The sequence below is a fragment of the Cyprinodon variegatus genome, unplaced genomic scaffold (genome assembly GCF_000732505.1).
Source record: "Cyprinodon variegatus isolate N-32 unplaced genomic scaffold, C_variegatus-1.0 Scaffold104, whole genome shotgun sequence".
Taxonomy (NCBI): Eukaryota; Metazoa; Chordata; class Actinopteri; order Cyprinodontiformes; family Cyprinodontidae; genus Cyprinodon; species Cyprinodon variegatus.
In genome coordinates, this window is record NW_015150557.1 from 965,163 (window position 1) to 988,608 (window position 23,446).

Sequence of the window (23,446 nt, forward strand, 5' to 3'; positions counted from 1 at the left end):
AATAAATAAATAAATAAATAAAAAATCAAATGGAACCTGAGAAACTCAAGTGTGCAACAGTGGAGTCTACTAGGGCAATTGTGTGACGAAAAAAAGATGAAAAATCACCCTGAGAAAGTTGAGACTTGGTGCTGGACCACAAAGACAATGCAGGTAACAAAAAGAAGAAAATCGATCTGCACATTAGATAGTCTGAAAACTTTTGTCTAAAAAAGGGCGCATGGTCCAAATATCTGCTGTTTGAATAAAATAATTTGGGAGCTAAAACTAGTGGGCATATCTACCTTTTTCATTTTCCAACTGTGTAACTGCCCATAGTGAAGAGCATAGATTAGAAAGAAGCAACTCCTCAAAAAATCTACTTAAAAAAAAAAAAAAAAACATAAGCAGCCTACAACGATAAGCTAAAGACACTGGAGAAGAGTTTATTCAAAGTGATAGAGACTAAGCTTTTTGGCCTCAGTGACAAAAAGGATTTTTGGGAACATCAATTGGAGGATTCCTTCCTTCAGGACAGTGGATCAACTTTTTAGCACGGTAGTAATGGTACTGTTGAGAGTCATACTGTTGTAGATCAAAAAGGAAAAGTAGTAACTAACCTGTCGATTTATTCTCTTAGCAAACTGACTTGTTTGGGTGTTCTAATAGTAAAGTTTTCCTAAAAGCACAGCAGCAATGGCTTTGGAATAAAAATTGTTTGCAATGGTTTCTGAATTCGACCTGTCTATAATCTAGAGAACCATGCGTAAAAGGCAGATACCTACCAGCAAACACAAAATTGCAAAGGATTAACACCCCTTCTTAAAAAAAGAGTGTCTAGAATTCCAGTTAACATGGTTAAAACATTCCACCTGCAAAGTGGGGTTCTTTCCATTTTAGCTGTTTAAATAAGAAATACTGATCAAGCATTAAGCCAGAATTAGGTTACAAATTTGGCAAAGCTATAAAAAGTGTGTGGTCTCTTGCAAGTCAGTAAGAACCGCCTCGATTCTTTTGTAAAATTTTGACTTAAACACCCATTTCTTGTTTTAGAAATCCTTGAAATAATCTGTTGTCAAATAACTACATCCTGAAAAAGAATGCTTCCTATGCAGGACGAAAAGCTAAACAGTAATATAATTTCTATGCTTGTGATGACTGCATGTAAACTCTGAGAATGTATGTTCTAAAACTGATGCACCTCAACTATTGTAGAAAAGCGTGAATGTTTATACCTTACTGAGGTTTCTGTTCATGGTAGTGTGGGGGATATGCAGAGATTGGCCTCACAGCTGGAAGAGCGACTTGCAAATGTATGCATGGCCAACCAGGCCTTCAGGGCCCTCCGGGGCCAAAGGTGAGTGCACCTGCAGTGGAAATTTGCAGAACATGCATACATGAGGTAAAACTATGTTGACATATATAGCTATAAATATGCATCCTGTTCTACAGGGTCACAGAGGGCTTCCAGGAAAACCCGGGGACCAAGGAAGAGCAGGAAAATGGGTAAATAAATAGAATATGTTTAACTGTCATGCAAGAATTGAGGCTTGCATCACAACGTTTGATTAATGTTCTCAGCATGTGTTCTACTGAGTTGTTCTCACTGCACCCTAAAGAGCTGAGCTGATTCTAAAGTGACACTGTAAAGCTCTGCAAAAAACAAACAAAAAACAAGTAAGAAGCTCAACTGAGACAAATGGATGGAAAGAAATCTTGAAAATGATGGTCTTAGTAACTGTAAACACAGGCACTCCCAGCATAGTTTACATGAGATTTTTTAAGAGTTTGAGATAAACAAAAATAAACACAAGTTGACAATAAATTTGTTTTTGTAGTTGATATAGAAAGACTGTTTTTGAAAGTACAATTTCTCTAAAATTGGCCCAAGATGAGAGGACTTCTAATGTTTTTGATTTTGCATTGGGAATAAACCAAACCAGATGTGGTAATGAACCCCACACAACAGAAAACCAGACATCAGAGCAATAACTAGAACACTCAGTGATCTGGTACTGAGTACAGTTGTGGTTCTTAACTCTGTTAAATAATTAAGCTTTTTTTTATCATATCAATGTTGATAATAACACTAATTCATCTCAGGAAGACCTTATTAGAGAGAAACGTGGGATGTATTATTACAGAAGAAAATCCCCTTCTAAAGGAGCCAGTCACACATTCAACAGAGAACCTCAGATGCTGTTTTTTCCAATTTAAATTTATGTCTTGTTAATCTCTTTGATGCTAGGCAGTAAAACGTGGAGCATTTTAAAAACACCCTGGAGAAAACTTGTTTAAGATGGAGATTTTTCTCTTTTTTAAACATTCAATGGTTTGGCATTCATGTTGTTAGTGCACTCAAACAAACCTCCCTCTGCTGCCTGAAGAAACACCCAGAGCACATTTCCAGAGTTCTACATGCTACATGTTCATGTCTTCAGTTGCTGCTGTAGCTCATCTGGGAGGAAACATCTGTCTCCAGTAACTGGTTGGAGTTTTGACCTCCTGCCAGGTTGTGAATCGCAAACCCACGACTTGTTTGTGCTTTCTTGAAGGCATCCAAGGAGGGCATTTCCTGGCACTGGTTCATGAATTTGCCCACGTTAGATGGTGTGTGGTCTTTCAATCGAACAAGCTGTCCTGCCCACAAATGTAGTAAATGTCAGGGCATCTCTGAGGTTAACCTCTGTCCAGCTGACTATGCCAAATGCTTGCTGTTAGGTGAAATTGTCAAATAAACTGACAACAGAAAGGTGTCCCGGACCTTGTTTCAACTGTTTTTTGACTCAGTTTAATGCAGGCAAAGCAGTGGAAAACGCTTTTCCATCTTCATTTTTGGAAATCACCATCTGTGCAAACAATTCAAATCTGTCCTGTTGTATTTATGACTAATGTTTTGTGAATTTGGCTTGACTATTCCCCTAATGGGATAAATATAACTCTGTTCAATGCAAAGCTGGGGTCCCTTGTTAAAGGAAAAATAAACAATGTAATAACAGGTGCTTTTTAATAAATTAGAAAAACATCAGGAACTCTATCATCTATGGATTCGCTACACATGGGATATCTTTCCCATCTTTCAAGTTGAGTAGGATTATTATGGCTACAGCAAAAGAAAAAGTGAATAAAAATACAATCGTACATAGATATGGGCTTTATGATAGGTATTTCCATGTGCTGAATAGTATAAGCACTTAATAATTAGTCAGAGTTCCTTTTGCATGGTTTACTGCATCACTGGTGCTCTGTGGCTCTGTTGGCAAGCAACTTTCAATTTATCTACTTTGTCATGTTTGGGGCCTCTGCCTAATCTTGCTCCTAGCAACTGACCAGTTTCTCAATAAGTTTTAGGTCAGTTGAGTTTGTTGGTCAATCAAGCAGAGCCTGAAGAGTTTAATTAGCATTCAAATAAAGCTTGCAAGCATGAAGTGCTGTAAAATGTGTTGGTAGAGGGCTAGACTGACTTTGAACTTGAATGGAACACAACTGCTTAACACCACCAGATGACATAGCTTCCTACATCAACACTGAGCCTGCAAACTTCACACTAGCTGAAGGAATGTGGTTTCTCTTCTCTCCCCTATTCCTCCAAGCCCCTTCACCAGTCTTTTCCATCGTTAGCCCAAGTTACACCATTAGGTCAGGCATGGGTTAACCCGAGAATACCAACTCTTGTAAACATTGTCTTTGGTAAATCTGTGGTAGTTGGCAATGTCCACAGGGTTTTAAACCCTGACTCCAAGTGCAGTCCATGCCTCACAGATGCTTAGGCAAATTCTTAGTCATCTGGGTCATGGCAACCAAAAAGGTGTAATGACTCAGAACATAAACACCCAGACAGATAGTGGGATAACTTCAAAAGCGTTTATTTAAAAACGGACAGTTAGCGGATCTGCTGCATCAGCGGCTAGGGCATCTGAAGCAGCTAATTCTGGACAGAAGAAACACAAGTTATTGACTGCGAAAACCAGACGGAGGATAATCTGAATCCGTGAGTCACTAACCTGGTTTAGAGTACAGTTCATGCAAACATGAACAAGGTTGATACCAGCCGGTTCATACCAGCTGACAAGATGCAGAGCTTGCTATACAGAGAGTTCCAGAAGCCTTGAAGGAAACAGAACTGACAAGAGATCAGCTCCGAGCAGATGACGGAAGACAGAATAATTCAGAGGGCTGATCAGGAGGCAGATCTAAGGTCAGGCAAACAGATGAGAACTGGGGCAGGCAGGCTCAAAGGTCTGAAGACAAACGGGTCAGGATCATGCAAACAGAACACTATAATTAACATTGGAAAACTCTCTACACCAAAGGCTGAAGAATAATCTGGCACTGGTGACTGGGAGCAAGCACCTTAAATAGAGACAGGAGCAGGTGGATCAGATGAGCAGTGATGAGAAAACCAGGCAGAATTTTATAGGCGAATGAAATGAGAAATTAAATGATAAATGGTAAATGGCCTGTACTTATATAGCACTTTTTTAAGTGACGAGACTTGACCAAAGCGCTTTACACTTCACACACAGTAGGTAATGTGAGTGAAGTGTCTTGCCCAAGGACTCAACAACACTAAAATCTGGGGCACCGAACCAGCAACCCTCAGACTGCAGGGCAAACTCCTGCACCTGACGCCACTGCCACCCAATTAAGCCAGTCCTCAGTGCCAAGATCATGACATAAGCAATATTTCTGAAAACGTTTCAACAACTATCCAAGAGTCTTTATCAAAAGTTGACTGGATATGTTCTTCAGAGATTTCCCAAAATTCTTCTAAACCTTTGTGTTCAACACATTTTCCTTTCACTTAACTACCACCACTCTTTTTAGATACATTTCACTGTTAACAGCCAGCTTGTACAACACAGACCTTTTTAGACTTACCTGACTTGTAGAGGGCAATCACCGCTTACAGGTTTTGAATTAGTTGTAAACAATAACCATGTAAATTATCCTTGAAATATCTCATACTGTGTGTAATAGATTTCTAGAAATATTTTCCCACTTCCTTTTGAATGAAATATTGCTTTCCTGTTATTCTATGTTTAACTGATCCTCTATTTACAAAGTTCCAACCTCTTTGATTAGAAATAGTACTAAGAAGTCATATCAACTTAATTTTGTTGAATACAAGAAATACATACATTGTTTACATTGTTTTCACTTGCATAATTTATCCTCTAGCTGGGCTTTTGATGATCCCAGCAAGAACAGAGAGCAGCACTCTGCAGCAAACAGCAAATTAAAACTGCTTCAAGGCAACAAGCTATGCTTGTATTCTTTTTTTTTGTAGGGAATCCATGGAAAGACGGGAAACTATGGAAATATTGGTGAGACAGGACCAAAGGTGAGCTGTGTATTTGTACCTGAGTGCTGTACTTTTTGTGGCTCACGCATGCACTTCAGAAATGAAAACTCATACACACATCCGTAGGGCGAATCAGGGATCAAAGGAGAAAAAGGGATGAGAGGACCCTGGGGACAACGGGTAATTCATCACTCAGATTTACCATCATAATTTATTAAGAAACCCTACAAGCGTGCATGAATAAGATGCTGTCTTACAGGGAGAGAGGGGTCCAAAAGGGCTAAAAGGACTGAAAGGAGCTGCAGGCTTCAAGGTAAACTCCTTTGTTTCATTTTGATTTTAATGACTTAACACATTTGTTTCAGCGGTGGCATGAAATTTAGATCTTTTAACTGGATGTCTTTGTAATAAAGGGGATTCAAGGACCTCATGGAGACATTGGAGAAACTGGGAAACAAGGAGAGATTGTATGTTAACCTTTCTTTTTAGTTTTTACTATTTTCAAAATCAGCAATGTCACTACTTTGTTTTGCACTTTTTACCTCCTTCAAGGGCACTAAAGGCCTCCGAGGATATCCAGGGATTCCTGGGTTTCAAGGAGTGAAGGTATTTGCGTTTCTCTTCAATTTAGATCTTTAACTTCTCATCTAAAATGATCTAAACTCATCCCACTTCATTTTCAGGGCCAAAAAGGGAATTCTGGAGCTACAGGGAGGCCTGGACTCAGAGGAAAGCAGGTGTTTTTTTTTTGTTTTTTTTTGTGTGTGGGGAGGGGGGGGATTCCCTGCAGTGGGAAATGCTTATTATTAGTATTTTTTTTTTGTTCCAATGTTCAAAATCCCCCCATGTGACCACAGAAGGCTATTAAATCATTTCTGATGGGGTAAAACATTGGAATCAGAGTACAGTGGGTTTTTGGCCTATGTGCCGTTTCCATAAACAGCATTAGTTTATGTGGCTGGATTTTGGCGAAGATCTAAAGCCTGAACTGTATCAACACGAGCAGATGAGTCACTGCTTAAAGAGCATAAACCACAATGATAATCCATTCTGCTGTAAATGAAAGAGGACTCCTTAAATCATCACATCCCCTGATGGATGTTGCAGGCAGAGTTAATTCCTAATTATCTTTGTTTCAAATGGTGACTCAACAGGGTATTGTAGGGGATCCTGGGAAAAGGGGAGCTCCTGGAGAGAAGGGAAGGCCTGTGAGTATTAAAATAATCATTTTCATCCAACCCAGTGAAGATGTACAACATGGATTCAGTTTTAATTTCAATGTTGTTTTTCTTTTTTTTTTTCTTTTTTTTTGTGAAATTCAGGGTATCCAAGGACCTTTGGGAAGAGCTGGACCTATTGGCTCCGAGGTAGCACACTGCTCATTAAGCAAACAATATAATTTTTTAAAACAATGGTCCTTACACTTTTAGTAACACATGTCCAAAAAAAAAAAAAACGTGTTTTCTATAAGAAGATGGTACATCCAGCTCCAGAAAGTAAGAGCCCTTTCCTCTTTTCAATTAACCCCTTGGTTCTAAACATCTCAATTCATTTCAGTTCATTTATATAGCAGCAATTCACAATTCCTCATAGAGATAATACAGTTGGATTGGCTCATAGTTTCTTTTAAGGACAACAATTTGGATCTCAAACTGTTTGGAACAGTGTCATGCAACCTTTAGTTGAGTCCCTTGCCCTCCATTGATGAATCAAATGGCTAAACTACCTCACAAACAGCAGTCAAGATTTGCTGTTGAGCTTATATTTTGCAGAGGTGTGTTAAAGCAGAGAGGCATCTATAAGTTTTAACAAGGGCAGAATTTGAAACTACTGGTTTAAGTATTAGTCTCTGTCTATGAAATGCAAACGGACAGAGCTAATACTGGTGCAGGCTTATTATTTTTTGAACCTGGATTACTAAACTCTGTTTTCTAAACACTGCCACTTTCACACAAGTTTAAAAAAAAAACACAGAAGAAGATGGATATTTTCTCTTTGGTGTAAAAGTTCCTAATATAGTCTGTGCTTGAACATACGGTTGTAAAAAGGTTGAAATTTAAAAGTCTGAAAAAAATACAAAAAAAGTTGTGCATTAGAATGTAAGAAGTTTCTGATGATTCTGAGCTCTAAATCCAGTTTGGCTGCTTTACTTATAAAACTTTAAAAGCATTTTTTTGCACGTCTGTTAATATTTATCTCATCAGGTCTTTCACACATTCACAGTACTCAACTTAGTTTATCAAACATTTTACAACAGAGTACCAAAAGCAGTGCATCTATCATTATTAGAATGTGTTGGCGTTGTCTCTAGACTGACAACTGAACATATCAGTTACCACATCTCAATGATTATCAAGCTGGAAACACAACATATTTAAGTAATTTTCTAGAATGACGTTATGAATTCAGAGATTCACAGAACATAGTTCATTTTAACAGCACCATTAAAAAAAGTTTCCTTAATGAACTTTTAAGATCATCTATAACGACCTCATATGCATTCCGAATAGTATTTCTGAAAAGTTTCTAAGGATAATCAATAGTAATAACTTTGAATATTGGTAAGGGCATTAAAGCTTTAAAATGACTTTGTCTTTGATTCAATTATTACATGTTTGAAACCTTGAATGGAACACTGGAACAGTGCTATTATCAATGGAACTTTATTATCTGTTGTGTGATAATCAGGTTCTGAACGGCCTCCTTGTTGACTCCTCCTTTTTCTTGGAGGTGCCAGCTCTTGGGAAGAATGAGTGCATAGACTAACACCAAAAAAAACCAAGAGGCTGATGTCTATCTAAGACAGATCCAAGTCTGTTTGCCAGATTAAATAGTGCTAAATTCCTTTGTTGCAATGTAGTCTTTACTCTGCTTGTTGACACAGTTGAATAGGATTGTCACACAGCACACTTCATAGGAACCCTTTTTTTTTTCTAGTGAGGAATTTAAGCAACTTTGAACGAAGCATGGTCTGAACAATACAAGAGCTGCTTACGAATTACCTGCAATTAAAAAGATCTCACCTAGTTCATAATCCAGATGGAAGAAACTTTGACTTTCACTTCGACAATGCTATTTCTAAAATTTTAATTGAAAAAGCTTCCTGGATGGGAAGTGAAACGTCATCAAACTTGGAAACAAATTGCAGTGGATTTTTTTTTTTTTTTACTTTTTTGGGAATGACTATGACCTGGATGACTGAGAATATATTTACCAGCATATAAGCATTAATATACTTCCAGTTACCTTCATTGGAAGTTAAAACAACTGGTGAAGTTAAGGTTGAGCATCCCTCTTCTTAAAAAGGGAATAGAGGTGACAGAATACCAGTTGGTTCCAAGATGATAAAAAGCTGTCCGGTGTACAAAGTATAAGGCCAGTCTTGTACAGTTGGTCCTACTTAGCTGATTTGAAACACTTGTTGTTATTATCACCACCCTCTTCCTTTCAAACTGATCTTAAACTTAAAATTCTTTGATGTATAACCGTTTTTAAAGTCGAGAGAGAGCAGTGAACTATTCATACGTAAAAGGATACCATTTGTGGTATATTTTCTAACTTAAATAATCAGTAAATATATCAGGAAATAATTTTAGGCTAAAAGTAAAGAACCTTTCCCATTTTTTATTTAGACTATGACACAGATTAAAACATGTTAATCATTGTATATCTACATATTTTATTCTATACTGCAGCTCTTTTAGAATATTTTTTACAGCAAAAATTGTGTGCGTGAATAACTGATCTTCTTGTATGGACCTATTTGTTCTGCTTCATATTTAAACATTTTGTATTTAACTTTTATACAGTTAATATGAAAATGTATTCTTAGCGCTACATGACAGGGTAATCACCAGTGGAACATGTGCCATAATTTGAAAACCATGTCCTCAAAGTAATTAGTCTGCTTTCATCTAATGGTTCTGAAATCCCTAGGGTATTGTTGGGGATCCAGGTTTACCTGGCAGAAATGGTGATCCAGGAATAGAGGTATTATCCTGTGATTTACACATTTTTTCCTAATTTTTTTTTTTTGTGTCCTATCATTATCCTGTAAATGTCATCCGTTTCCTTGCAGGCATATCAAGGACCCCAGGGTCTCAGTGGAAAACCTGGGCGTAGTGGAGGAAAGGTCTGATCTTTTTTCAGTTCCATAAATAAATGTGAATAGAGTTGTTTTTGCAAATTAATTTACAGCCATTTGTGTTTTTTTACAGGGGGAGAAAGGCATCCTGGGACCAGCAGGAGAAATGGGCCCCCAAGGCAAAACAGTAAGTCACATTTTCAAGCTGTACAGTTACTATAAACAAGCACATAATGTATTTTGTCCATAAAGTAGTTTGCCATCTTAAAAAGAAAAACAAAGAATAAAGCAATTTGTAGTTTGGTTTATAAATGTCTTTTTCTCAAGGGCCTGAGAGGTTACAAAGGTTCTGCCGGAAAGCCAGGAAGACCTGGATTTATTGGTCCACCGGGACCTACTGTACGTACTCCAAAAGAACTTTCTTGGGTTTTCAAAACACAACTAATTTTCTTCAAACAATAAATGCATGTCAACTCTTAACAGGGTCATGTGGGCGTACATGGAAAACCAGGAGTCAAGGTAAAACATCCTCTGTCCATTAAAGAGAGAAAGAGATGTCTTAATCATTGAGACTAATCAGGAATTATTTCCAAAGTACATGTTTTGCAGATGTACTCTTTTTCTAAACCAATATGTTTTACTTATTTGGAAATTAATGTTGGAATTTTAGCTATTAAAAAAGATCCGGAATTACTTGACAAAAGGTCAGATAAATATCTTCACACAAATGTAAATGCATAACTGCTGATTAGGTTTTATTACCATCACTTTTAATGAAAACACAATTACCAAAGTTCCCCTCTGGGCCTGTTCATGATATTTACACACTGAACTGAGCCAATGAAAATGACAGATTTTCCAGAAAGCAGAAACAGCTGTTTGTGTTTCCTTAGCATGCTTTGGCAAGAGTAAACAAATCTGAACAGAAGGAACCAGCACTGGGAACTCAGGGTTGCCTCTAAATATGTATTTGGCATGTAAATCACAACAAGGATGGATATATAGGTGTACAAGCACAAGTGAAAAAGCATAAAAGTTAGTCAGGGCATATAGGTCTATTCTTAGGGGATTGACAGTATGCCAATTTAATCAGGATTAATCGTTTATAGGGCAATTTACCTTTTTTGATCACTTGCATACCCCTTATAAATGGAGTCCCCCCCATTGCTTAGTGAGGTCTAGAAGCATAAGATCTATATCCAGCCATTCAGCAAAGATACTGCTACATGGCTGTAGATGAGCCCTTGAATGATACATTACCTATTCGAAATAAAGTTTAAAAAAAGTTAACAATTCGAGAAAAAAAGGTAAAAAGTTAATTGAAAAGTTAAAAAGTAAAGTAAAAATTTTAATAAGCCTAGTTAAAAATTGTATTTAGGTTTATAAACTAAAAATGTAAGCGTCGCTATCAGCATTAATGCCTCTAAGGTTATCCAAACAAATGTGTTTCTTTCTCTATAAGTGTTTTTCATGAATTTCTTATAGAAACACTTTTGTTATTTTTTTCTAATATATTCTAGCAAGTTGACATTTCTTGTTATTACATTGACATTGAATTTTTCCATCAACATATCCATATTTTGTTAATGTAAAAAGGTAATAAAGTCTTGTCCAGGTTTCCAATTACACCATTGGCTTGAAATTTTGATTTTTAAACAATTTCAGTGCCCTACAAAGGGTTAAGTTGCTTTTACTTTTCTTGCTGGCAGTTAAAATTTAAAGCGGATAGATTATTCTTAGAGAAAATGAAAGGATTTGTTGTTTGAGCTGAATACTTCTCCATGAAATTGCACCCATACATACACTTCATCATGTACAGCCTGTGTCCCACACATATTGGCCTCAGAAAGGCACATCTGTTAAGCGCTTTTACAAAGAAAAAAAAATGCAGGGTTGAACAGTGGGATACAATTACAGATCTTTTTTAATAATCCGGTTTTACGGTGATTACAACAATTAGCCACACTTAAGGCAAAAAGGATGGAAATATGAAAAGCAGAATGAGAAAAGGGTACATTATAAGCCTTAACTTCACCATTTTATCTTCATGAGGAAGTACAATAAATCGAAGAACGTTTCTAATGGAGACTTAAGCGTATGTTCAGTACAATTTTTTAACCTTTTATCAGGAGACTCATGTTTTATCAACTGTAATGGATGCCTTCAGGATACATGATTTAGGATTGAGATATTTTCTGTAATATTTTTGTTTTATTTTTCACAATAACTTAAGTTATTAGCAGTTTCCCTTGTTGGGTAAAACAAACTCCTTTCACAATGTTAAATACATCGTTTTAATATATTTTCATACCATATACGGAGCAGATTGCTGTGACATCTGCTAGGAGAGATTTTCCCAACGAAAAAGGATTTCTTAAGACACTGTTCCTATTGCGTGATTGACTTTATTGAATCCAGATTGAATTCATCATGGAATCAGACAGACATTGATATTGTACTAAGTGCATGGGGTGGTGAGTGTAGAAATAAGTGTGTATATTTGTAAGTTTCGTAAGGACTTAAGAGCTGCAAAGGGTATACAGATTAGGTCCCTAAAGGCAGAAATTTTACCAGGCAGCCTCATAAAAAGCATCACTGCAGGGCAATCATACTCTCTACTCAAAAGTACATCACTAGTGGCATAAGCAGCAGACCACAGTCCAAAAAGGCAGAGAGGGAGACACAGGACACCAAACCCTCCTGGAACCAAACGACTATACCACCCCAGCTGTGCGGGCTATAGCCTGGGAACCCCCCTTTTTCTCCCTCGGGAGCCATTCCAAGAGTGGTTAGGGAGGAAGGATGCCCACCAGAGCCAGTTGTTTTGCCCGTCATCCCAACACACCTCTGGGACCAATAGGATGTCAGAATGGGGGCCCACCATGCTGGGAAGTGACACAGGCACCCACATACGTGGAAAAGACCCCACCGAAACAGGCTGTCCTCTGCTGGCCCCTTGGCCGCAACTACACTTTTATTGGAAACATCGCATAAAAAAGTGAACAAACACTTTGAATACAATAAATACATATTTGTTTAAACTATAATATGAAATCTATGCACTATAATAAATGTTCCTATCTGTGCACATTAAACAACAAAAACAAAGAAACAAAATGGCGTACTGCTTACATTACTATTCATTTAATCAATAGGGATTAAAACTGAGTTCAGGTAGTGATCTCTGATTATTCAAAAATGCCTTGATACTGTATGAACCTGATACTTGGAAACAAGGAAAAGAGGAAACAAGGCTTACAACACTTAAAAAAAAAACACTTATATCTTTTATAACTAATTATACCAAGACTAAGAATTATTATTTGAATTCTGTTTTGTTGAAAGGTTATTGGTTATGTCAAACGTTCAAATTAAAAAACAAACATGTTGTTGATTATTTGGGACATAAGATCTGCAATCTATTGGTAAGTGCCATCTATTTCCTTTCCTTTGCACAGGGTGATTCAGGAATACAAGGAATCAAAGGAGTTAAAGGTGCCGAGGTAAAGCCTTAGATATAAAATATTGCTCACTTTTTGGTTGGTTCATTGTCCCTTAATTGTGTCTTTTTAACATCAGCTTTTTTTTTTATTTTTCAGGGGGGAAAAGGAACAAAGGGTCCAAATGGAAGGGTGAGCTACAGTCTGCTGAATACTGATCAAACCAGTATTTTAATGTGACTAATACTTGAAAGTGATTATTTAATTTTGCAATAGAACATTTTTTTTTTTTTGAAAAAAATGAACTATATACAGAGGTGCAGGTACAGTGCTCCCATTGTCTGTCCTGTAACCTGTCCTTAGTGCTTTGATTGTAGTTTATGAAAAAAAGAATAGAATAGAAAAAAAAAGTGTGGAAATTGTGGTGTTAAAGCAGCAAAAGATTGTAGCAAAAGGGGTCACACAAATATGGACCTTAAAAAAGTGTATAAAAATAACAGAATAAGGGACAGCGTTAAAAAAATAAAAAATAAAATACTGTACAGTACAATGTTTTTACAATTTAAATACTGTGCATCTGGAGAATAAACAACCAATAAACAGCTGTGGATATTTAGTAATGGATACGTGCAAAGATGTGCAAAAATGACAGCAGCAAATGACCCCAAATAGTGGCAGTTGTCAAAGATGAGGCCTGCAATTCAGCAGAGAAATCATGCAGGCGCATTTTATCTAAATATGATATTGCTGGCTCTGTTTTGGTTGGAATATTTTCAATTCATTCAATGAAACTTAGAGAGTTAATAGTTGGAAAAGTCCAATATGAATCCATCAAATAACATTCCTTACATATCCAGAGCATCTGCAGATGTGATAAGGGCAGAAACACCCACTATTGCAACAAAATGAGTCCTGCACATTTTTCAAATGTTCTCTGTTCCTTTTTGTTTCTGCGTGCACATTTGTATACACAGTTTTGAACCTATATAGAAAATTAAACAAGCTTCATGCTTTTATGACATTATTGGAGTTTTTCTATTTACTCAGGTTTTGATCATATAATAATTTAAGCAGGAAAGATTTATTTTGCTGTGACAGCTGTATCTCAAAGGCTCTGTCATTGGGCTTACATTATTTTTACCTGTTCTGATGCTCTTTTCGATTCCTGTGCTATTAATGTTCTGTAGGTTGGAGACAGAGGTGAGCCAGGCCCTCAGGGAGGACGAGGGAAGCGTGGACCTGTAGGCCCACCTGGTCGTTCAGGTTCTGTCGGAGTAAAGGGTGTCCGAGGTGAAGAAGGACCAGATGGTTTTCAGGGACTTCCAGGGCCTCCAGTGAGTAACTGATTCGTTTTGGCATAATATGGATTCAGTTTGTTCATCAGATTGGCCTATTTTAAGGACTTTTATTGAAAAATACTAGCCCCTGAAAAATACCGTCAGCACTTTTTCAGGATTTTTTTTCCATAAATAACAGCATCAGTGTGGTGTGGCATGTGATCAGCGTGTTCAATTAAAGGATCCTAGGTTCTTTTAACAGCAGCCTTGAGCTTAGCCACACTGCTGAGTCTGGAATCTCTCATCTCCCTCTTGACAATTCTTCATTGATTCACTAGGGGTTATGGTCAGGTCAGTGTTCTTCCCAATAAAGCCAAGTTTCACTAGGCTATAACCATAAGACTAGGTATTTGTACTATTGGGCAGGTGCCAAGTTTAGCTGGAAAAGGGAATCACCATTTTCAAATAGCTCAACATTAGAAAGGAGCAGGAGGTGCTCTAAAATATCCTGCTAGATGGCTGCACTGCACACTGGACCAACACCAGCATATAATATGTCATTGGTGGAGTTAGACATTTTCATCATCAGGGGCTTAGCACATATGATATTTCATTATAATGAAAGGGATGTCCCTCTCTGTGCTACCATGTGAAGATCAACCAGAATCACATGAAAAATACTATTGTTTAAAAAAAGGAAACTTGGTTTGACATACTCATTTATTATGAACATAGAATAGAATAGAATAGAATAGAATAGATGAGAATAGAATATAAAATCCTTTTATTTTAAACAATATAATAGTTACTTTCACCTTTGTTGTCAGCTTTAATCTGGAATGAAAGTATTTAAGACATAGGAAACGGGGATAGTGATGCTTTCATCCATTTTTACATATCTGAAAATATTTAAACAACAATAATCAAGTGTAAAATCCAGGAATACGACTCTTCTATTTCCTAGGATTAATAAAATGAATCAATCAATAGTGTTTATTAGTGCTATCTGTTCATTCAGTTTTCTCTTCCTTCTTCCCTGTCCATCTTCTTGTCTTTGTTGCTGACTGACTTTTGCCTGCTCACTGTTTTACACTTTTAAGTATATTTTTCTTCCTTCTCTTCAACTGCTCTTTCCATCAGTGTCCCTATTTTCCTCCACTCTCATTTAATCTTCTATCAGTCTTCTAATCTTCTTCCTCTCCTCTTCTACCAATCTTACACTAATATAAAACAGGGACATAATAAAATCCAAATTCCTTTCCAAACCTGCTGAGTTAATCAAAACACAGAGTTATCGAAGTTTAAGTAATTTTAATTGTATTGTATATTGTGAGCAACCAAACGGTATTCTAGTCAAGCTTCTAAAAACAAGCCAGAGGCAGCAGGTCTTGTCTTCACCTTTTCTTAGCTTTTCCTTTCTTGTTCCGTCTCCTCATTCTGGTTCCTCTATCTGTCTCTCCCTCTCTGTGCTGCACTCATACATAAACAAGAGCAAATTACTATTAGCCAAAGGTATATGACAACATGTTCTCTCATCTTTCTCCTGCCTTTTGAAGTATGATCTGATGTCCATGGCTGGCAAAAAAACTTAAATCATTTTACATATGTTGCTAAAATAAGCAAAAAAAATAAAAATAAATCATATTTATAAACTTAGGAAAACTAAAAAAAAACACAAAAAAGCCTGGATCCTTCACAGCTTTTAGGAAAAGTTGTAAAGTGAGAGAGAAACCAGGGTTTTATTATAACAGAGATACAAGCATTTGAAAAGAGGATCAAATTTACCCCTTTGGGTTTCATTGTGAAAGATATCTGTTGGGCTTGAACATGTTCATTCATCTGTTGAAATTCACATCTGTTCTCCCTACATAGCAACATAACATGGATGTAAGCAGGGAGGAGAGTTGACAAGGATTATGAATAAAGTAACCAAGTGCTTGGATCCATGAATGGTTTGTTTCCGCTTTGTGGTTGACCATTACCAACCAGATAAACTGTAGATTGTCTGAATGTCTGATTTCCTTCTTATCTGCTCTGGCCCCCAAATGAAGGAGATGATGTGAGGTGTTGCCCTGGTAGGGCTGCGCACCGACTTCCTGAGCTTCTAAAGAAGCAATGCGGGGGCGCCAGCATCTGAGAGACTAACACAAATGAACGTGCCCGTGGAGGGTTGATATACAGAAACCATTAGTCTGAATGTTTGCCCTAACCCCTAATCCCTCATCACTATATAGAATGGGCAATATATACTGGACTTTATAGAGAAGCCACTCATTTTTGCTACTTGTTGGTCACGTGAATCCAGCTCCCCGCTGCACGGTGCTCCCTGAACCATCTTTGTTATCCAACCCCCCCCATTCTTTGCGATGACAGCTCCTGCGAAGCATTATGGGACATATCTGCTTGTCTAGTGACCATTATCAATACCAGATCTGTATCATCAGCTCATTTGCGCATGCGCAACCAGATATACACTCGGGTCACCCTCGATTTTAATTTGTAAAACAGACCTAAATTATGTTTTTCCCTCCTTAAAAATAGTAAGCGTACTAAGCTATAATGTGTTTAAGTTTAATAATGTACTTGCTTAGAAAATAAAAGCATTAACATCCTTTCTGTGTTACCACTTGTTTGTGCCCGATCTGTACCAGAAATGGGATCCTACACTATTTGGGAGCTAAAATTTTTTCTGCCTTTGATTTAAATATAAATCTAGCCTTTCTGAGTTTTATTTTTTCCCTTCTTTTAAAAATTGTGGTATATAGCGCATAATCTAAAGAAATAACTAAAAGAAAAAAAATAAATGGTTAATGATATTTTCCTGGACTACGCTAAGCATGTCAGATGATAACGTCAGACAAGCAGTTTAATGGAGAAAATGTAAAAAGCATCAAATTGTCTCAGAAAAGTCATAAAAAAAGGTTTTAAAGATTTGTATTTGCATTTGTTAGAGACTTAATGATAGAAATAAACACTTTTAGTACCATAATTACATTATTTATGGCGACCTGGAAGAATATCTGCTTGCACATGTGAAAATGAGCTGATGGTACAGATTGTGCTTCTGATACAGATCGGGTAGTGACAACCATCATTGCTCACTACTTTTCAAGGTGCACTGTTTAAAATTTTAAGTCCAGTAGTTTTTCATCCACTAGACTTTTGGACACTCAAATGCAATGACCACTATGTAGTGCTCAATATATTGCGGACGCTCGGACACAGCCTAGGGGATAGTAACAATGTGTGTGAAGAGAACGCCCTTTTTTCCTCTGGTTTGCACATGCTCTAACAGATTATAAGGGTTTTTCAACTATAATAAAATAAAAAATCCCCTCAAAAATAAATCCTTAAAAACACAAAGCATCCCACCCCCTTAACCCCATCGCTCTGCCACTTTACCATTGACTCCCATATAGTTAACATCTATAAGAACACACTATACCTGAGCTGAGACAACCTGGATTCTGTACCTCTCCTTTTCCCACTCCAGATTGGAAACACAGGTTTCTGAATAAAATGCAAAATAGTCTTTGATATAAGAGAGGAGTAATAACTACTGGGCAACAGTTTAGTTCTTTTCTTCTTGGTCAGTGTAAGATGTGTCTTCTATGTTTCTGGTTAAAGAGCAATATAAATCAAGGAATGAAATAGGTGTAGCCCGGATCATAGATAGTGTGCCTGGCGACTCTTGAAAAGCAAACTCTAGCCATGTGAATTTCCCTATAACTGTCAAATAGGTTTTGTTTCAAAATCTTCTCAAAACTGCAGTCATCTTTGTTGGTAATGTGCCTCAGGTCCTAGATACTTTTTTCCCTTTAACTTCTCTTTCCATTAATATGCTTGAATACAGCCCTTTGGCAACACAAAACTTTTTTTCCTTTTTTTTCAAATGAACTTTTGTAGCTTATCAATGCATGTCTACTGTAGGTCATGACAATTAGGTGCACAATACACACTCATATCATGTCAGATCATATAATCTAAAACACAAGTTTAATTTCCTAGATTTTATTACTAAAAGAAGTAACCTTTGCATGATTTTTCTATCTGCTCTTTTAATCTATGTTCAAAAAACATCAACAACCAAACATAGAGAAGCAGTTTTCAATCTGGAAAAATGCAACAAAAATCAGGAAAATCCTGAATTATTTTATTCTAAGGTTAAATGCCCATTTGTGTAAAGTTTCCATTGACTGAATTATGTAAACTGATCCTGAGACATCATTAAATTCAGTCTGAAGTGTAATTGTTCTCTAATGTCCTTTATTATGACACCACAGTGTAATTTTCTTTTCTTTTTTTAATGTTTTATTCAGATTAAATTCTCTGGTTGCTGAAATGTGCTTGTCACATAAACTTGCCTTGCCAGTAACAACAGAGTAATCATTATCTGTAATTTTAACATTAACTAGCCAACACTTTTTTCTTGGTAACACATTTACTGTCGAGAACACTTGTAGACAGCTTCTTGTTATCCTTGACTCGTTTGTGACTCACTGCACCAATATCATTTAGTGTGGCTGTAAACCCGCCCAAATGAGCTGCAGCAAATATTACTGGCTTTGTTCACTCCATCTCCTCACAGACTCAAGTAATTGCTCCAGCATGACCTGTCTCATAGCCAGGTGACCTACAGTGATGGATGCAGTAATGGTTTCTCACACAGGGCCCCGTGCTCCCTGCTGAACATGTGATTGAGGTCTGTAAGAGAGTGGTCCTGGAGCAGATGTCCACCTTCGCTAACTCTGTAAAGAGGACGTGTGCTGCCGTTTGCCCTCTCTATGGGGATGTCCCCATGGGTGCCCCTGGCCCCCCCGGACAGAAAGGACCCCCGGGACCTCCTGTGAGTTTCACACTTTGAAAAACAGTTGTTATAGATGTATCTGAACTCCTGGAGACCTTTGCCATGAAAACCCTGTCTGACTGTTATACATGTCGCTAATTTTCGCTCTCTCTGGCTGAGCAACATTTAACCACATTGCAAGGGTCTGGACTGGACTTGGAGAGCTGAAGTGTTTGGCAGAAAAGCTTGGAATGAAAACATTACAATTTTCCACGTCTCCATGAGGACAAATAAGGAGTCGGAGACTAGACACTTTGTCTGTGTTGAGCGGTACTTGGCTCAACTGGGAAGCCTTCCCCACATTATTATACATCGTAGAATCAATTCATGTTCCACGGAAGAATTTCTCAAGCTAGTAAATATTATTGAATTCAGGATTCTTTAAAATGTATCCGTATATTTATTTATGATCTGTAGACCTCATGTTTGGTTTGTCATTGTCAAATACACAATACCTGAACAGTTTGAACCTAAACACACTTTAAGGATTATTATAAAGAACTAAGAACAAAGACATTTTTTGAAAATTAAATTGTAAATAAGATCATATAACTTACAGTTTGTTTTGGAATGGTGTGTCCAGGGTGACCCTGGTGTTAATGGTGCTGCTGGGGAACTAGGCCTGCCAGGATTCTATGGAGAAGCTGGTGAGCCAGGTCGACAAGGACTACCAGGTAATACAACCACATTGTTGGCACATGGCCAAACAATTTATACATGGCCAAAACCATAAAAGATTTCTAAACTAGTTAACTAAGTAAAGCTCTGTCTCAGAATAAATGCAGGAAGGGATGTTTTAATTCACTCCAGTTTCTTTGTATGGCACCAGTTCACAGGATCTTGATGCACTTTGCAGAAACAATTTAATCAAACATACGGACAAATTGTAAAAAGCTGTCTAACCAAGGAAACCCAGCTGATTGCAACAATCCTTTAGTTTACTCCTCTTGGATGAGCATGTAGCTCATCTAGTTAAGATTACTTTGCATTGTATCGTTGACTCTGCAGCAATCCCTTACAGCAAGCATGCATGCAGCAACAGTGGAGAGGAAAAACCGTCTTTTAAGAGGGAGAAATCTCTTGCAGCACGAGGCTCAGTGTGAGTGGCCTTCTTCTAAAGGCTGACTGGGCAACTCCCAGTTGGGGGCATATGCTTGAATTGATTTCTTACATAAACAGTGGAAAACAAGCTACGAAACAAGCTATAAATAGACAGTATAATTTTCATAAATATGTTTTAAATTAGGCAACAGGTAGAACTATATTGTAGTTACAGTATGCACTTATTGGCTAACCTATTAGGTACACTGGCTTGTCTACAAATAGTAAATCAGCTGATCCAATGGAAGAAACTTTAATGGATCAAAGTTGCTGGAGCTAGTTGAGCTGATCTGAATTTTTCAGAAACTGATCTACTTGTATCATTCAAAACCATCTCTAAGCTTAACAGGCAATAGTTACAAAAAGGGAAAATATCCAGTAAGCAGCATTGGAGTATCTAATGCCTTGTTACCATTAGAAATCAGAGGAGAATGGGCTGAATGGTATGAGATGATCGAAAAGCTAAGTATGGTAGTTTACAAGAACCACTAATTACAACTAAGGTATGTGGAATAATTTATGCGAATGCTTAATATGTATGAGCAAAACGGCCAAAGCATCAAAACATGTAGGAAAATGTACATAAGTAATAGCAATAAATAGAATCATTCTACCTTATATACAAAATGTAGGCAAATGATGGTTACAAAGTAGGGTGGGGGATAATTTCTTTACATACGTTTTGCCCCTGCAAGTTCATGATGCTATCCACTCAGTTTGCACAAACATCTCACCAAAATATTTCCTTACTATGTTGAATCTTATTTTGTGAGTATGGTCTGGAACTAAAAGGATCAAACCAGTCTAAGATCTTCTGAAGGATATTAGATATTTGCTGGACTCCATCCTGTATAAGCCTGAAGCTACACTACAAATGTAGATAAATGCCTCCATAATTAAACAGGATGCTATAGCTATATTACATTTTGACAGATGTAATTTGCAATTGAAATGAACCTGGAAAAACTGACATCCAGTTTTCTTTTTGCTCAAGCAGACAGTTTATGTAGTTTGGGGTTGTGTGTGTTTTGGAGCTTAGAGTATAGTCTACATGGATTTTGTGCAATTGGCCTTATAATGAAAATGCATAGATAATTGATCATTTGTTTTATCTGCATTGAGAGTGTGATGCGAAGGTAATAGCATATTTATAACATCTAAAAATGGAATACCTCTTATCCAGCTGATTTAGCTGTTTCCCCTTCAGATTCTCTAATGCGTAGGGTTAGTCCATGTATAGTTTGCCTATATCATTTAGTTCTAAGATATTGTTTCTGGTTTTAGACAAAATAAGAGTCTGCTACGTAAATCCTGAATTCAGAATTTTCAGTCAGAATTATTATGGAATGAGGATGTTACGTCAATGCCTGCAGTTATCTATGGTGCCTTTTGAAAAATCTTACTGTTGCTATTTTAATATCTACTTTGCAGCTCGGCTTGTAAGCTCCTGCTGCAAATGAAGTTTAGAAATGTTTTCTTTTGGGGCGGTTGGGGGTGTGACGGTGTGTGTGTCTGGGGGGGTATTCTTGATGTCACAAACTTTTAAGTTCTGAGGCAAGCTAATGAAATGACAGATCGTTCCAAAAATGTTCCAGACATTTATTTAAAAGTGATCACACACACATAACACACTGTTTTTATGAGTATGAATGATGCCAAGACCTGTGTTTACTGTATTTCACTGCTCAAACAATAATACTTTTGTAAAAATTACAGGTGGCAAAGGAGAGCGGGGAGATAAAGGAGCCAGGGGTTACAGCATGCTAGGTGTCATTGGAGATCAGGGAGAAAAGGGTAATTTAATCTTTGATCTACAGTAAGATTTGGTTGATCATTTAATTGTACTATAAAACTATGTCAGCAGTTTTTACTGTTTAAATTTTTAAACTGTGTTTCACTACTAATAGGCTTTAGATTCCAGTGAAAACATGTGCTCTAGTAGAGTTGTTGCATCATAATGTCTTATTAGCCAAAATTGCAATAATATTTCTTTAGAAAATACTCCATTCCTGGAATGTGTAAAAACAAAGCATTAGTCAGCTAACAGAGCAGATTGGGAAGTGTGAGGACTAAAAAACATTTCTGTCTTTATCACAGGCCAGCTTGGACGTACTGGCAGAGCCTTTAATGGCCAGCCTGGGAAACCAGGTGAAATAGGACACACTGGTCGGCCTGGGCTCAGGGGACACCCAGGTCTCAGAGGACCTCCAGGCGTCTGTGTCACCTCAGGGTGTGCTGAGCAGAGCTCTCCCATCAGCACGCGTCAGCCACCACCAAGGAGCCTAAGAAATCGTTACTAGAATTATCTGTTTTCTCCAAAGTTTAAAGGAGAAAGAGATTATTTTCTGTTAATATGAAGTTGTTATGTTACATTATACATGTAACATAACAACCCCCTTTGGAGTACAAAAAAATGTCCACGCCACTGAAGTTTATTTCACACTTCAGGTTGCAACAAAACAAACTACACCATCTTTACAGAGGAACACTTTTGTGTAACTGTATTTTTTTTTCACAGTTCTATAATGTAGATTAGAAGAAGATTCTTTGTTGTCTGTGTTATTTTAAACATATTTCTTTTTTTTATTTGTAACAATATCTAACTTTGCTATAATCTATACATTAAAAAAGCCTCTGTGCAAAATGGAGTGAAAACATTTAACAGCTCCCTGAGAGTTTTTTCATTGTACTTTAATCCTCCCATCTTTTCAGTGGTTGTAGAGAGCCTGCTTTTTGCTGTAGATCTTCTCAAATCTGGGTTGCAGTGTCACAACTGTCCATTATGCTCAGTCAAGCAAGCGCTGTTTTTTTTTTTTTTTTTTTTTTTTCATTCATCCAAACCCCTTCCCCCGCCCCCCCCCCCAATGGCATTGCGCCCCCCCTAGGGGGCGCGCCCCACACTTTGGGAACCACTGATGTAGAAGAAACCAAATATTTGAGAACTTTTTGATTTGATTTAATGTGTAGTTTTATATAAAATGATTTGCTCACTAACTGATCTTTAATATTTAATGTTGGATTCCAAGTCTACCAATGGAAAAGAAATAATGTATGGAGATGTCAAATAATTTACATATTATACTGTAATGTTTGTTGCTTGAGCAATTAAATATGGTCAATAGGCTAACACCTTATAATCTTTTTTTGAAACATTTTCCACATATAGTTTGTGATGGTACGGACTTCATGTATTTTTTTTTAAAGGTGGTGACTAGAGGTAGTAGACCTGCAACTGCCCATATTTTGCTTCTACTAAACATCTGTCATGATGCCTTGTTTTCTGGCCCACATTAAGAACACACTGTGGAGACAGGTAGGGCAGATTTAAGATAGTTTATTAAAAAAAACAAAAAAACAAGGATGACATGAGAAGTTTCTTCAGTGTGTCTGGAAACGAAGGGAGCATGAGGCACA

The 23,446-nt window shown here is 37.2% G+C and overlaps 1 protein-coding gene across 1 annotated transcript in view; it reads left to right on the forward strand.

The window, feature by feature from the left end:
* LOC107084587 (collagen alpha-1(IX) chain-like) overlaps positions 1–22,343 on the forward strand; it is a 26,994-nt gene extending 4,651 nt beyond the window's left edge. The window contains exons 6-27 of the mRNA XM_015374494.1: positions 1,241–1,336; positions 1,432–1,485; positions 5,270–5,323; positions 5,411–5,464; positions 5,544–5,597; positions 5,698–5,751; positions 5,837–5,890; positions 5,968–6,021; positions 6,439–6,492; positions 6,607–6,651; positions 9,221–9,274; positions 9,363–9,416; positions 9,502–9,555; positions 9,696–9,767; positions 9,852–9,887; positions 12,827–12,871; positions 12,968–13,000; positions 13,996–14,142; positions 18,755–18,931; positions 19,515–19,605; positions 21,749–21,826; positions 22,130–22,343. Coding sequence (XP_015229980.1) covers positions 1,241–1,336; positions 1,432–1,485; positions 5,270–5,323; positions 5,411–5,464; positions 5,544–5,597; positions 5,698–5,751; positions 5,837–5,890; positions 5,968–6,021; positions 6,439–6,492; positions 6,607–6,651; positions 9,221–9,274; positions 9,363–9,416; positions 9,502–9,555; positions 9,696–9,767; positions 9,852–9,887; positions 12,827–12,871; positions 12,968–13,000; positions 13,996–14,142; positions 18,755–18,931; positions 19,515–19,605; positions 21,749–21,826; positions 22,130–22,332 — 1,617 coding nt within the window. The 3' untranslated portion in view covers positions 22,333–22,343. The remainder of the gene's footprint in view (positions 1–1,240; positions 1,337–1,431; positions 1,486–5,269; positions 5,324–5,410; positions 5,465–5,543; positions 5,598–5,697; positions 5,752–5,836; positions 5,891–5,967; positions 6,022–6,438; positions 6,493–6,606; positions 6,652–9,220; positions 9,275–9,362; positions 9,417–9,501; positions 9,556–9,695; positions 9,768–9,851; positions 9,888–12,826; positions 12,872–12,967; positions 13,001–13,995; positions 14,143–18,754; positions 18,932–19,514; positions 19,606–21,748; positions 21,827–22,129) is intronic.
* Positions 22,344–23,446: the final 1,103 nt, after the last annotated feature.